The 15,857-nt window shown below is 36.0% G+C and overlaps 2 protein-coding genes across 4 annotated transcripts in view; one reads left to right on the top strand and one right to left on the bottom strand.

Annotated features, from left to right (window-relative positions):
- Positions 1–8,656, bottom strand: part of LOC107089802 (coiled-coil domain-containing protein 80-like) — a 9,860-nt gene extending 1,204 nt beyond the window's left edge. The window contains exons 1-10 of the mRNA XM_015382774.1: positions 7,995–8,656; positions 7,832–7,920; positions 6,120–6,293; positions 5,870–6,021; positions 4,622–4,933; positions 4,122–4,356; positions 3,866–4,022; positions 1,335–1,471; positions 843–994; positions 594–697 (exon numbers count right to left, since the gene is read on the bottom strand). Of these exons, the coding sequence (XP_015238260.1) occupies positions 594–697; positions 843–994; positions 1,335–1,471; positions 3,866–4,022; positions 4,122–4,356; positions 4,622–4,933; positions 5,870–6,021; positions 6,120–6,293; positions 7,832–7,920; positions 7,995–8,286 (1,804 nt within the window). The 5' untranslated portion in view covers positions 8,287–8,656. The remainder of the gene's footprint in view (positions 1–593; positions 698–842; positions 995–1,334; positions 1,472–3,865; positions 4,023–4,121; positions 4,357–4,621; positions 4,934–5,869; positions 6,022–6,119; positions 6,294–7,831; positions 7,921–7,994) is intronic.
- A 2,742-nt stretch (positions 8,657–11,398) lies between these two features.
- nnt (nicotinamide nucleotide transhydrogenase) overlaps positions 11,399–15,857 on the top strand; it is a 37,624-nt gene continuing 33,165 nt past the window's right edge. Inside the window, exons 1-2 of one of the 3 annotated variants that reach the window (XM_015382771.1) lie at positions 11,399–11,467; positions 13,411–13,626. In XM_015382771.1, the coding sequence (XP_015238257.1) occupies positions 13,473–13,626 (154 nt within the window). In that variant the 5' untranslated portion in view covers positions 11,399–11,467; positions 13,411–13,472. Of the gene's footprint in view, positions 11,478–13,410; positions 13,627–15,857 lie in introns of those variants that run through there. The other 2 variants (XM_015382772.1, XM_015382773.1) reach the window with 2 other exon arrangements.

Genomic DNA, 15,857 nt, shown 5'->3' with positions numbered 1-15,857 from the left:
ATCCATCCATCCATCCATCCATCCATCCATCCATCCATCCATCCATCCATCCATCCATCCATCCATCCATCCATCCATCCATCCATAGCTGCCAGAAATTAATTGCAAAGGTTTGTAGAACTTTAGAAAAAGAATCTTAGATGGTTGAAATGATGGTAGGCTCTTGATGTGTTTTTTTATCCAGGCCAATTTAGCTACTCCCACCTACTGCTTTGTTCCTCCACGTCACCCAAAAAGCAAAGATCAAAAGGGGTTGCAGGATAAAATAGATTTGACCTACAATACACAGCATTTACATGTGTATAAATATCCCCTAGCTTTACTCCCACATGGCACTGAACTTTGTATTGTGATTTCCATGCAGGCCCACTATGAAATCTCTGTACACCTATAAATGCTTGCATTTTCAACTGCGTTTTTTTTTTTTTTTTTTTTTGTACCACATCACACTCTTTCCAGAACTCTACATTACCCAGCTCATGTTAGTTGTTCATCTTATAGGCCTTGTAAGTCAAGAGGGAAAGCTGAACGCAGAAAAATATTTCCAAAATGCTCTGAAAATTGCCAAACAGCAAACAAAGTGTAGAGGTTACCCAGCTGACATTCCTGGCCACTGAGAGCAGAAATCTGCTGCTGGAAAGAATAATCGTCCTCTGAGGGAGCAGAGATCAGTAGCAGCCTCCGCTTGGACATAAACCTTGAAAATAAAATTGATTATCTAATTATATTACATAGATATTCCTAGTGATATACATTATGCAAAATATATTTTACACCTGCAAACAAATAAAGTTCAAGGAAACTTACAAATACTGTTTTATTTTGTATGCCTGAATTGCTACCTGAGCAGAGAGTTCTCAACCACCGGTGCTTTTGTGTCTTTGGAGCACACTGGAGGCCTTTTCCTTTCTTTCTCTTTCTCCGAGTTCCTGGAGGGAAAGTTGTCGATGTACTCAAACAGAGCTGTGCTAGACGGTGGAGCCTCAAAGACTCTCTAAAGCACAGATGGAGGCAAGTTAAAGAAAGTTAAAGGATAGTTAATGAACAGAAAGTCCTGATTAGTACATTTGAATTCGCAATATTACTGTGAACAGATGCAAAAACCCAAAGCAACAGAAAGAAAAAAACAACAACTCAGAAATACTACTCTACATGTGAGGTAATTTTTACAAAATATAATGCCAAAGATCCCATGGTTGATTCCTGCTTTTGTCTTTGAAACTCAAATAAAATGCCCAATTGATTAGAGCGATGTTAAGATTTGTGACGATTAGCATCCTTACTGACAAACAGGAAAGCAATAAGTTGAGTAGGGTTAATTGAGATTCACCTACATTGGGTTTGATGTCGTAATCTGTGACGGTCATTGAGAAGAGGTCAGAGGAAGACAGGCCAAGCTCTGCTCTTAACAGAGGGATCAGGCGTGAGTCCAAGACTTGCTCCAATTGATCCCTGTGGGGAGGCTCAGACTCTGAAACACACAAAGGTAAGACAAAAATTTCACAGTGAAACAAAAAAGCAAAGTATTCCAAATACAAACAATTAAAACTTCACATTTAAACTGTCTTCAAACTGAACTTCATAGTTGCAGGTATCTATCCTTAAGTTTAGGAGTTCTTCTGAAAATCTTTTCTAATGAAATTACAATTTTGAATATTAGCAAGCATTCAAAAAGAGGATATAAATGTGACTGTTGCTTTTTGTTATGAGATTTTGTAATTATTTAAGTGAATAAAGAAGTTAGTCAGATTTAAGGAAAACTAAATCTAAATATGATACACTGGCTAGGGAAAATAATATTGGAGCAACATTAAAAAAAAAAAAAAAAAAAAAAAACTGATTTGCTTAGTTACTCTTATCTCAAAGGCCGTCCTAGGTACCAAAAAACATTAATATATATCATAAGTGTTTTCATAAAATAACAAAGTAGGTAGGACAGGTACAGTTGTAAAGGGGACGGTTTTCTCCAATCAGAAACAAGGTACAGTAGTAATAACAGTCATATTGCAAATAGAAAATTTAATGATGTTCCCTCACAGGGAAAAAGAAAGCAGATACAGCTGCTCCAGAATTTATTAGAGAAAAACTGATGTTTGAGTATTAAAGTATTTTTTGTTTTGTGCTTTGTTGTTATTGCTTTTGCAATTTAGCTCAGACATTAGCTTAGTTTATATGGTTAGCATGTATCAAGATTCCATTGGCCGGCTGGCCTATGAGGTTATCTTTGCTGACAGGAATGGGGACAGATGCTACAGCTGTTGGTATGGGGAATGTTGGTATTCCATAAAAATATTTTTCTTTCCTGTGATACAGCACAGACAGAGAGCTACATTTTGCTCTGGAAATGACCTGAAATAATATACCCTGTTAGTAGTCTGTTAAAATAAAACAGACCTCGTAACAGTATTTTTCTAATTTGGTTAACAGTTCTTTTTCTCTGTATAATACAGGTTAGAGCAGGAAAAGGAGAGTTATGTAGTTTGACATGCAGCCATTTGTCTGTATCCATGTCTTACTGAATGAATAGATTAACTATATAAAAATACACTTTTGAATATACCAAAGTAGATAAATGTAAATGCAGTATATTTATATAATATAGTTGCATTTTCTACAGTTTTGGTTTTCCATAGTGAGTTTTGATGCACAGCTCATTGAAAGTTGACAAAATACAATGTTATTGGCTATCAGATTATTTAATTCTTCATATGTCACTAAAGCCTATTGTATTTTTAGCAATGTGAATCCCTCACATTTGTGTACAAGGCCAATTAATCTAGGAAAATATATAATTGGCATTTACTCAAATTGATAAATAACACTATATTATTATAGCATTCATCAAATGTGTAAAATGAACTGTATTTTTAATAGGATGCAGCTATACCAAACAATGGTGAAACTTTTTTCTGGGTTCAGGGTTAGACACAAAAACTAACTCTTTGGATTTAGATTCAAATTGTCAATTTTAAAAACACTGCTTGTTTAGCTTTAAACAACTGTTACTGTAAACAGATAGATTTAGGTTTATTGAATGTAAAATTTGTTTTGTCTTTTCCAAACCATCTCTAAGTAAAAGAGTCAAATGCATAAAGTTATGCAGCTGTCTCCCATACTGATGTGTCTCAGAATGTGTATTAAATGTTTGAGTTGAATTCATTAAACACAGAGAGGACTGTGACCTACTGCCATATTTCCAAAGACTTCTGATGCTGTGCACAAGACAGGGAATCCACTGCCTTATGACTGAGTATGAAAATAAGCAATACTAACTCCATTCATCCTCTTTAGACACAGCTTTTATCTGCACGTTTGTTGCATCCCTGAGGCTATGTCCACCTCAGTCAGCAATGAGTCATGCATGCAGTCATGCATTAAGCATTTTCTTGAGATTTATGCCAACATTATGTATAAAGAATCTTCATTTTTAAATTAAACTTAGCTTTTTGAGTCAGTTTGAGAAACTGTTTTGGCCAAAGCCTTTTCAGTAATTCATATGTTATCTGGATAAACTGTTTATCTGAATATTCTACCAGCAAGCTGCAATTTTTTTTTTTAACTCCAAAGTTGCGCAGCCTCTTTAGTTATTTTTTTCAACATTGTATTTTAAAGACCCCAGAACAGTTTCTACATACACTCTTTATTAAGGTACGGCTGAAATGAACTGTCAGAATTCCTTCTTGTCATCCATTTCTAAAAATATTTAACACCCACCTATTGGCTGCAGTTATTAATGAAAACGTTTCTTCATATGTTTGAAGTATATTGAGACAACCTGAGAAAATTCATCTTAAGAACTATGAAAAATGATTTAGATAAAAAAAATACATATATTGAAAATAATTATGTATTTTAGACTTTCTACCGAGCAGCTGGTGCTGCACAGAGATGGTAGAGTCACTTCCTTCTCCAACCATAGTTGCCACTGTTATCTTCCTCATGCCCAGTTCACAGAGGTGTTTCTTATTCTCCTCAGTCTGCTGAATGTACAGAGCTGTATCTCTGCTGGGTGTCGAGATGAGCTTTTTTGAAAAAAGGAGGACAACTTGTCAACAGAAGAAATGGAAGCTTAAAAGTTTAGGGTAAAAAAAAAAATTACATTTGAGGAAAATAGTTCTCACCATTAATCTTCTGGACCCTCTAATTCCATCCAAAAATGTCTTCAGAGCTGCTTTATCCTCTTCACTTACTGCTCTGTTTGACTTTTTTCCTTTTCTTTTCTTTCCTTTATTCCCTTTACCCTTCTTCTTATTGCTGCCTTTACTCTCTTTGTTAGCCTTTATATTTGATTCTTCTTTATTTTTGGAGTTTTGCCGTTCAGTTGTTTTCTTTTCTTCATCTGTAGAAGAGGGACCCCTGTAATGAAAGAGAAACTTTCTACCTTTTCTGATTAAACCTTGAAATATTATATTTATTTTAAAAAAAGGGAGTGGCGGCCTAGTGGTTAGGGCATAGAGCTTGAATCCTGAGGTTCTGAGTCCGATCCCCACTCCCACAGGCTGCCACTCCCTGGGCGCCCCACAATGGCAGCCCACTGTTCCCCAAGGGGATGGGTTAAATGCAGAGGTAAATTTCTCCAATGTGAGATCAATAAAGTTCAATTATTATTAATTTACAGTACCTGTTTTTCTTTGCTTTCTCCTCACTTTTTGAAACAGACTGGCCTCCACTTGACACTTTGGTGGTTTCCCAATCATTATTACTGTCCGAGGTCTTCTGTATTGTCGATCCGCCAGGCTTCTTACGAATAACAAATCGTGACTTGCCATTCAGTATGTCTTGGATCTTACTCATTAGTACAGCTTTTTTGTCCAAGTGTTGCCTTTGAGAAATCACAACCGAGGTCACATTTCCTGCCCTATGAGGGCTCAGCATGTTCTTCTTTATCAGCTTTTTCCTTTTCACCACAACCTTCTTTTTTTTTGTTTTACACCTGCAACACAATCATACATAAAGCTATAGAATTAGTGTACTATGTCACAAATGACTAAAACCTCAATTGAAACAAACTTATAAAATCATATTATTTTTTAGAGTGAATAAAAATCTGGGCTCCTGCAAAAATTAATTATGGGGCTATTATTCATATCATTATATGAATATAAAATGAATAAATAAAAAGATGTGTCCATCATTACTTAACTGTTTGAATTGTTAATTTATTAAAAGCTCTGTACCAAAGGTTCTCAGTGCTCACTGTCCTGCATGTTTTAAATGTCTCTCCAGCTCCCTAGAATCAATGATTGTGCTACTCCTCAGTAGATATCAAAGGCCACAGACGCCTGTATTTTAATTACAGGTTTATTTAAGTCAGGTGTTTGGTGATAGTGAAATAAATAAAACATGTAGGATGTAGGGATCTGGGTTTGTTTCTAATATTACTCGATTAATAATGACTGTCATAAAATTGTAGCCCTCTTGGTCATGATTTAACCATTTAAAACTCAATATTCCTAAAAGCCTCTATTTCTATAAAGCGCAATTAAGGCAATGTCATTCTTTTTAAAGTTGTGGTTGGCGGGATTGCCTTGTTTGTGATTTTACTATGCAAACAAATGTTAATCGCTTGAAGAAACAGGGTCATAAAGCCAATCCAAATAGTTTGGATTAACATGGGATCATCACATTTATAGCAACTGGTCCAGAACCAGACCAGAAACTTTATGAAATATCCACATTTTAGTGTTCTGCAAGAGTAAGCATATTTATGGATATTTTCTTTTGGTTAATTAATTTCACAAACTTGAGATCTCATGTGAAGGCTAAAAACAATAAGTAGCTCTGTTTGTCAGATTTTATATGTCTGATTTAAAAAAATGTCATGACCTTTTTATTTTCTGTATAAATCTGTGTAGAACAGTAACAAAACCTTAAGTTGGATCCTTTTCTGGTCATCTTCTCCAGTTTTCTCATTGGAAACTGATCAATGAGCTCCAAAATTGCCTCAACACGGACCGGATACGGAAAACGCTCGCTGATGCCAAGGTTCTTCTTCATGACCAGCATGGAGAAGGCTTGCTCCTGAGACAATAAGCACAGTTTAGAAGAAGCTAGAAGCAGGTTAGATTGGTACAAAGATAAAAAAAGCTGAAAGAAAGTCAGTCGGCAGACAGTTTTACTTGACTGGAAAGCTCTAGGTAATGAAGCAGTTTGGTAATTGTGTCGGGATCCAGGTTCTCCACTGTGGCATCTCCTTGAAAAGTTGTTTTCTGAATACGACCCTCCATCATTGCATTCTGGATGATGATTAAGATGAAAGTGTCTCTTTCAGCTAACCGGCAGTTCAGTTCTTTCTGAAAAAGACAGAGAAGAAAAACTAAAACATAACAAAAGAGTGAAAAAGTTAAATGTCTGATTATTGTTTTCATTAAAAAAAATTTCTTTTTAAATAATTTTTTTAGACAGTTAAACTGGCCTCGTTCAGTAGTTCTTGAAGTTATACATACAAGGTCTTTCTTTTGAGGTTTGCTTTACTGTCATTTCCTCTCTGGTATCTTACAATTACATATGATGAGCAGGTGGTTCTAAAGAAATGTGGATTGTTGGAGGGCTAAAGTAGATGTGCCAGACCTTAACAAACAAACTGAAGGTAAAACAGACCACATCTTGGTATTATGTCTGCAAAAAAAACAGGAAACACCTTACACAGAGGCTTTAGAAATCCATTGTTCTGTGGTTGACTATGGTATCTAATGTAGTTCAGCTAATAACTCCTTAAGATATACATTGTTGTGTTTAATGGATGAATAAACACAGTAAATAAAGTGTACTTTATTTCAATCAAAGATTCACCTTCCAACAAGACAATGACCCTAAGCACACAGCTAAAATAACAAAGCAGTTGCTTGGAAACAACTCTGGGACCATTCTTGACTGGCCCAGCCAGAGCCCTGACCTAAACCCAATTGAGCATCTCAAGAGAGATCTGAAAATGGTGGTCCACCAACGCTCACCATCCAACCTGACAGAACTGGAGAGGATCTGCAAGGAAGAATAGCAGAGGGTCCCCAAATCCAGGTGTGAAAAACTTAATGCATCAAGAATGGCTCATGGCATTATTAGCTCAAGAAGGTGCTTCTACTCAACTGAGCAAAGGGTCTAAATACTTATCACCATGTGATATTTCAGTTTTTCTTTTTTAATAAATTTGCTATAATTTCTACATTACATCTATTTTTCTGTCAAGATGGGGTGCTGAGTAAACATTAAAGAGAAACAGAATGAACTTTATGAATTTTAGCAAATGGCTGCAATGAAACTAAGAGTGTTTAAAAGGGTCTGAATACTTTTCACCCTATATATATGTATATATATATATATATATATATATATATATATATATATATATATATATATATATNATGGTGGTCCACCAACGCTCACCATCCAACCTGACAGAACTGGAGAGGATCTGCAAGGAAGAATAGCAGAGGGTCCCCAAATCCAGGTGTGAAAACTTAATGCATCATTCCCAAGACGAATGGCTCATGGCATCAATAGGGTGCTTCTACTCAATACTGAGCAAAGGGTCTGGATACTTATCACAATGTGATTTTTCAGTTTTTCTTTTTTAATAAATTTGCAATAATTTCTACATTACATCTATTTTTTTCTGTCAAGATGGGGTGCTGAGAAAACATTAAAGAGAAACAGAATTTCTACTATGACAAATAATAATAATTAGTTTGACGAACTAAAATCTTTAGTTGTTCCCCAAAAAATATTAACTTATAAATGTTCTAACAAGACTACCCAAGTCTGCTCAAATGCTGCTGAGGACCAGCAGTGGTAATTGTTCCACAGTGCTGTTATGCATATATTGGAACAGTACCTGATCCATGTCTTCGAGCTGTTTCTCCATCATCCGTAAGTAGTTATCATTATGTGATGGAGCAGTTATCACCCACAGTCTCTTCTTACCTGTAGATGACATTGGAGTTGAATAAGGAGTAAGTAGCCAAACGGATACATATCGATCAGTCAACTTCTCCTGCCTGCGAAGTCAGCCAGGAAATCCAGCTCGGGAGACAAGTTGGATGACGGCTCTCTCACTCCTCTGTTGTCTTCATTTTCTCTGTCCTCTTCCAGTCCAAGTCCATGTTCCATTCCAGTGGGAACATCTGAGTAATCTCCCCAGTCTCTCACATTTGGGTCCAAATCAGCCTTTGGCTTACTTCTTGGAATGCCTGGCCAGGCAGTAATCAGACTTGTGCAGCTGAGGCTCCACATGAGAACTAACAACACCAGGTGCTTTGAGGTAGAGAAATGTAGCATCCTTACTGACATGGTTGAGCTTGCAGATGCGTCTGAACACTGATGCTAACCATAGAATCTCATCTGGGATAGAAATCCTCCGTTCTTAAGTTGTTTGCACCACCGCTCACTCTAGAAAAGCAGAGATGCATCCACAGCAAAGTAGAGGAACCTCCCAGCCATATGAATTATCTAAAAAAAAAAATTAAATAAATAACATTCTGTTTTTCTGAGTCGCAGTCTTCAAAGCTTCTTTAGGAATTTCCGAATGATGCATAATGAACAACAACAAAAAAGGCAAACCAAATGTGAAATCTGGAAAGTAGAAGGACGGCAAAGACGGCTGTGATTCTAACTCTCCTCACCAGCCAAGAAACTGACTCTCATCCAAAGACACACTCCTGGTTCGCATTACAGCCCAGCCCTGTTAACAGGAAACTCCTGGAATTTTCTGCAGCTTCAAAGACTTTCTTCAGAGAAGAAAAGAAGAACTCATCCCCCTTTCTCCCACTCTCTGCTATATTTAAGCATGCACACACATTCTCTAGGTTTGCAGAAGACACTTTTATTTATTTTAAATCCAATAATACAGGCAAATAGACGTTCAGACAGACTCAGACAGATGTTCCACTTAATCTGCAAATTCACACTCACCAAGTCAAACATGTTTTTGTTATATAACTTCATTCAAAAAGTTGGTTAGAGGGAGGGTAAATAGCCTACAATGGATTGTTTAAAAAAGGTATAACTTATTTTGCAAAGCCAAGTGATACAAAAGGGTAATATGATGTGTTTAGCAAAATAAATTCTGAATAAAGAAAAATTACACACTGATTTTTTTGTATTAGAGATAAATGCACAGCAGGACTACAGCTTCTAAAACAGACTGTGTAAAGCTGTTGGTTGTATGAGGCTCCACACAAAATTTAAGGTAGGACCTACCTCCAGTTAAGCCAGCTATCACAGCTCAATAAACTCCCTTTGAAATTCTCTATAGTTGATCATGTTTGCATTCTACAGTTAAAAGGAATTAAAGTCAGCCAGTAAGCCAACAATCTAAAAAACGGACCTCACAAAATCCTCACCTTTGTGTTTTTGCTCACGCAGCCATTGAGTCAACTCACAGATAGAGAGATAATTTTAGGTAGTAGTTAATATTATTTAACTAGCATAGTACTGTAGTTCAGAAAAGGAGAGCTTAGAGTATAACGTGGGGGGCCTGCTATAGGATGAACATTTTCCAGACAGGATTGCCGTCTATTTATTTCATATTATATTAGTTAATAATAAAATCTAAAATATTTTACTCTTATCTGTAAATTATTTTTTCTAACTTGGAATGTTTTTCAAAAATATTATATTGTGCAACTTCATATCCATACAACTGCTGTAAACACTTACCATTATATGCTGTCTTAAAACTTGTTGCACTAGTTTGTCTAGAAAATTAAAAAGGTATATTTATGCTACAAATTTCAGTCATCTATTATTTGTTGCCTTCCAATCACAGCTTGTATGTGAGTGTAACCTTGTAGGATAAATTTCTATGATTTTCAGCTTTTTACATGTGTAGAAAGGAATGTGTATTCAAAGAAATATCATGGTAAATATGTCTATTGACTAATTTGGAGTTGAGTTGCTGAAGGTGGTTGCACACTGGAGTACTTCTGCTTTGTAAATGTGCAAGATAAATCTCTCTCTCTCTCTCTCTCTCTCTGGTATTTAAAAGAGCAGCAAACAAAACATGCATGGACCAAAATATCTTTGAGTGACAACCTTTGGACGTAAAGGTAACACGTTTTAAATGAACTGAGAACATTTTGTAAACATAAGCTATCTTGTGGCTGCTATTGAGATCAGAGTGTCTAAATCTATTCGTATTCTACAGTCTCTAAATTAAAAAAAGCAAGAAAAGTCAGTATGTTTAGAGGAGCTATCGGTGTGTGAAATGTTAGAATAAAAAGCAACAAAGGCGACTATATGCATTCCTTCCTTTGAGCCTGATAAAGAGAACCAGATGACAAGTATGTGTAAGTAAAAGAGGCTACAATTCTACTGTATTTATATTAAGTTTTAAATGTTACCTAAACTCAAACTGAAATGAATGTATACTTTATATAAACAAATTGAACCACCATTATTTTTGCATGCAAGCAAAAAGACTGCAGCACATAGAAAACAGACAGAAAAAAAACAACAGCATTAGCTCAGAAATACTTCTGAACACAATTCATATGAAAAGAAAGATATCAAGAAATATTACCATATTGCATATGTTATATATAAAAGAATAAAATACATTTCATGTAAAATAGACTTGAAATAGTAATATACCCAAAAGAAAAAAATACATAGGTATCCATTTTTTAAGCCCTCTGTTTGACAGGTTACTCTTACTTATTTTAACATTTATAGGAATTTCTGAAATATGTGACACAAAACAAACAAAAAAGAAAAGAAGATTTTTAAAACTCTTTCGAATCTCGTGTTGTATTTTTATTAAGTAGTGTAATATTTGTATTTACAATGTATTCAGTGAATGAACACAACTTGGTTAAATTTATCTTTATCCCTCATCTTCTCTAACCTGACAACAGCCAGATGCATGTCTCGCTCCGCCTACTGTAGCTCCACTCACATGGAGCTGGGCGGAGCGAGACATGCATCTGGCTGTTGTCAGGTTACATCTTCTCATAAACCCACAGCAGAAAACGCAGAACGCATCCTGATGGCAACCAATGCTGTCAATGAAAGAGCGACACCCAGTGGCAGAGTTCGGACTTGCACCCTTAGAGACCTAAATTATTTTATTTTTTTTGTTTTTACTTCTGTAGTAATTTCAAGTTTCTTTATAGTCAAATAATGATGTGTAACTATGTAATTTGGCTTTAAGGAACAAAAAATGCTCAAATTTTTCTTCAGGCTTGTGTTACTTTGCTTTATAACATTTACGTATAATCATTACTCAAAAAGGTAATGCCGCTTATATTAGCATCTTCCGATAAATTGAATAATCGATAAAAAAATAAATATTAAACTGCTGTATAGGAATGTTTTTTTAAATATATAAATAATCGATATTTTGTCTGAGCCTCGTCACTGACCGCGATGCCAACGCATCAAATGTTTCTCTTCGGACTCAGTTCAGCGGCGGACTGCTTCCGGGTCGACGCAAAGTCGGCTGTGCTGCGCAGAGCCCGGGCTGTCTGCAAAGGTCAGTGAAGGTATTCTTCATTAACCGCACCGGTCCCGCTTTCCACTTTGCACTTGTTTCGTTTTTGGATTTTTTTGAGTGTGCAAAATTCTTGTTTTGACTCACACACCACCCACAACAACGAAACAATATGGGGGCTGTTTCTACGTCAAACAGTGCTTCAGCTGGTTAGCTAGCTCGAGTTAGCGTTTCTGTTGTGCAGAGAGAAAGACGAGACAAAAAGAAAGCAGTGAAGTCAGCAAGGATACGTTGCTCTCTGCCTCACATTTAGAGACTCTGTGGTCTGAACTGTTCGGAACTGTCGGAACTGAAACAGGCTCTGTGCAGGACACGGTTTTAAAACAGTGCGAAAGTCCTTTATTTGAATAACTTAGCTTGATTGGATTTAAAGGTTAAGGGGCAGCTGTAATCCACAATTTATTTCGCATATTCAGCACGTGCTTACATTTGGAAGGGGAACAAGTAAAAGTTGCAACCAATTAAACCTTGAAACCAATGCTCAATTTAAAAAATCTAAAATATATTGTTCAGATAAATTGATATTCTTTTTAAGTAGTTTTTTTTTTTCTTCTTTTTTTTATTTTTACCATTTGTATGTTTTACCACTGGGTTTTTCTTTGTGTTTTTCTTTTTTATTTTACTTTTCTTTGGCCAGTTTGATTCAATCAAGATTGTTCCCAACATTCAATAGATTTTCCTTTGGGGCGGGGGAGTTATACTATAAAATAAAACCTCATTCCCCTCAGTGTAAAATACTTTGGCGTCTAATCAATAGTTTTTGGGTATTTTCGTGGGAAAATACTTTTATTTTTTTTAAATAGATTTCTCATGCGTGAGGATTCAATGGCTTTCTTTGTTTTCTCCACATATATTTTATTACTAACACTTAAATGGCATGCTTGTGGGCTGTAGAAGTACAGTGGATGCTATCAGTCCTCAACAGGTAAAATACTGAACAATCAAATGCATCTAAAACAAAATCTCCCTCTCTATTTTCAAGCACCCACAAGCATTACCGGTATATTCCATTATGTTTAATAAAAAATATGCATATTTTATTAGATTATTATCAAATTAATCACTACTAACTTTTTTTTTTTTACTTATTTTTAGTATTGCGTATAAAATCCTTGTCACAGTAAACTGTGCGGAAATAAAATACAATATGCAACAAGTATTAGGGACAAAAATGGGGTTGTCATTGATGCCAATTGAAAACCAGGTATGGGTTGCCATGTTTTTTTATTTTTTTTAAGCAGGTAGTTGTGATCAAACTTTAAATAATTTAGTATAAACATGTCTTTTTCTTCTGGGGCAGGTTTAACAGTTTTACGGCAACAATTTTACTACAATTTTTGTACTTGAATTTGTTATGTGTGCATGTACTCTGCATACACACCGAATTGTCCTTGTTAGTGAGGTCAAAGCGTGACAGAGTAGTTTATAGCCAGCCAACCAGTCAGTTCTAGATTAAACCTTAAAATACCAGCCACCAACTCAGGTTGAGCCTGTTTTATTATCTCTATGTTGGGTAAACATGCTGTCTACTCCTCTGCTTGGGTCAGTGGGCTATGACTTAACTAAATGGTTGGTTGTGATTTTTATTTATTTATTTATTTATTTATTTGGCCATAGCATATGACTTAAAAATTAAATCCTAGCCCACCTTCTGAAGTTATTTGTCACAAACACAAAATATTAATTCTTGTCTGAAACTTGGTCTTGTTGTGAATAAGAATTGTTGGATAATTAAAGATCGCATTTCCGGATTTTTTTTTTCTGTACGTATCTGAGCATTTTTATGTTAAAAGTCAGCTGATTGCCTTAGAAAACATATTGATATGTTTACTTTTCTTGTCGGATCCATTCTTTCTGACCTCTAATCCCCTCCTCCCCTCCCTTTGTGTTTCTGCTGGTACACGTCTGCCGTGTCTCCTCTACAGGACAACTGCTGTCAGACCCATTAAGATCCTGCTGCAGTGCGAGTGTCAGGTGTGCGTGCACCATGGCGAGCCTCCTGCGCGTCGTGGTGTCCAGCTGCTCAGCCCCTGTCCTTGGGGGCGTCTCATCCGTGAAGGTTCAGACCAGCCCTGCTGTCAAATTAACATGTGTGCGGTTTTTTAGGACCCATCAAGCTCTCTGGCGGAGCGCAGGTCCAGGTAAGATGCTTTATTTTAAAACAATAAAATCCAACAGTTGGCACAAAGAAGTTAACATTAACCACATATGCAGTTTATAGCCTCGTGCTGATTATGTAATTCTTTAGTTATAACTCTGCTGAGGTCATGTCATCTTTGCTGTAATGAAAGTAAAAAAAACAGCAGTAGGTTTTGTACATTGTGCTTTAAAAGCTGCTCCTGGAATGTTTACATTCTTTCTAGGAGTAAATATGACTTTTATATGTCATCTGCAACCTCAGTAAAAACAACTGTTTCAAACATTCTGCTAGTTTGTCATAATTCAAAACAATGAAAGCTTTAACTGATAACATGAGTGTATTAATAGTCATAATAAAAGCAAAGCAAAGTTCTTGCTGCCTGTTTGTGCTATGAGTGACTTTTAGGTTTCTCTCCTGAACCAAGTCTCTCACAAACTACCCTTTAAATTTATCTAAGTTGGTAGCTAAAAGTAAAGATGGGACTCCTGGTTTATTAAATAAAACCAGCCTGTGTTAAGTCCATCTCGGTATAAATTTGCCTCCTACAGAATATAGAGAATGACTGCAGTGTGGCACAAGCTATGTACACCCTCCCCACAGTGACACATGGTGGTGGCAGCATCATGCTTTGTTAATTTCTTTTATTCAACAGAGATGCACGATTAATAGGAAAGAGGAGGCTGCAAAAGATTAGAATCTGAGATGCGGCATTTTCTTTCTTTTTTTATTTGTAAAAAATAGTAAAAGCCACTTCACTTTTATAGACGCAATAAAGATTGTGGTTTAATGTGGCAGTGAATATTTAGAGCTCACTCACTGCTTCACACACTTGAAAGCAACACCAAATGAAGCTTTTGTTGACGTTCTAATTAGAATGCTTTTCTGCTGCAGTGCTTTAATTTAATTTTAGCCCTGGCTCTCATGTAACTTGATAAATCTACAATAGCTTGCAACCTCTTTAATTTTTTGTTGTTGTTTTTAAGTGTGTTGCCAAAATAGAGGTATATAAGACCAGAGGACAATTTTCCCTTTCAAATGGAGAGTGCCATAGGAAGTGTTACCTGTTTTATCTTTGTGCTTCAACATACTTTGAAGGACACAGCTGCCATTAATCTCAACTAGCTAGGAAGTGTTTAAACCAGTGATGGCTGGCTCAAGGAGCTTAACGTCTGAGTACGCTTGTTTTTCCTGGTCTGTGGTGACAGAGATTGACATTCCTAAAGTTCAGACAGCTCCAGTAGCAGCTGGCAACTTCTTTCACAACCACAAACAAATCTTTTTAATGTAAGTAGCGACCTCTTGTGTTTAAATGACCTAGCTTTGACCTCTATGGATTCGTATACAGGAATAATAAAAAGCACATCCAAAATAATTATATCTTTAACCTCAATCATACAGATTTAAAATCTCCTCCAGTTTTTCGTTGTTGAGGTGGGTCATTATTGAAGAACGAGAAAGGAAAAAAGAAACGTATCACACTTGTGTTTATGTAAAGAGAAAGCAAAGGGAAAGAAAAGGTGTGAGGTGGAATTTTCCATTGCAGTTAATGCAACACATGACCTGCTTCTTGCTTGAAAAGCAGACCTGAAGATTCAGAAATGGATTCTAAGATGGCCCCTCAGTTTGCCTTTGTTTTTATATCAGTTTAAAAATGTAGTTTCAGGGTATTTAGCCCAAATGTATTCATACCCCTGAGGAGATTTGGATTAGGAAATATTTTTTTATCAGCCAAGAAGTGTGATTCTAATAGAAAGAGGGAAAGGAGCTCTGCAGCAAGTTAACCAAAGATTTTATAATTAGGGTATGACAAAAAATATTTTCCTATAAAAGTTCAGCCTAAGTTTTAATATCCTTCATAATAATAAATGGGGAAAAAATAAGCATTGGTTTTCCTGCTGTTGTATAGCTGCTCATTATTTGTTTGTCTTTTTTTTTATGATATTTTCACAATTTGTCTGTGGTGACAATTCTGATCCTCTTCCATTTCCCCAAAATCTTCTCCACTGATACCGATAGATTTGAGTTGGGAGAATTATACCAAAACCGTAATGTTGCGTTCAGTTGGAAGAAAAATGCGCCAAAATGGTTATATTGTATATTTATTTTCATAAATTTATTGGGTTAAAATGGGTGTGACTAATTTTGTCCATAACTATACTGTACACTAGCCTGACGTAGTCCTACTCAATTCTAGTCAGAATATGAGTCTGATACTGCTCCATAGAGCTGTGA

Source organism: Cyprinodon variegatus, unplaced genomic scaffold (genome assembly GCF_000732505.1).
Source record: "Cyprinodon variegatus isolate N-32 unplaced genomic scaffold, C_variegatus-1.0 Scaffold266, whole genome shotgun sequence".
Taxonomy (NCBI): Eukaryota; Metazoa; Chordata; class Actinopteri; order Cyprinodontiformes; family Cyprinodontidae; genus Cyprinodon; species Cyprinodon variegatus.
Note: the sequence above shows the minus strand (reverse complement) of the source record. Positions and strands in the feature narration are given on the sequence as shown.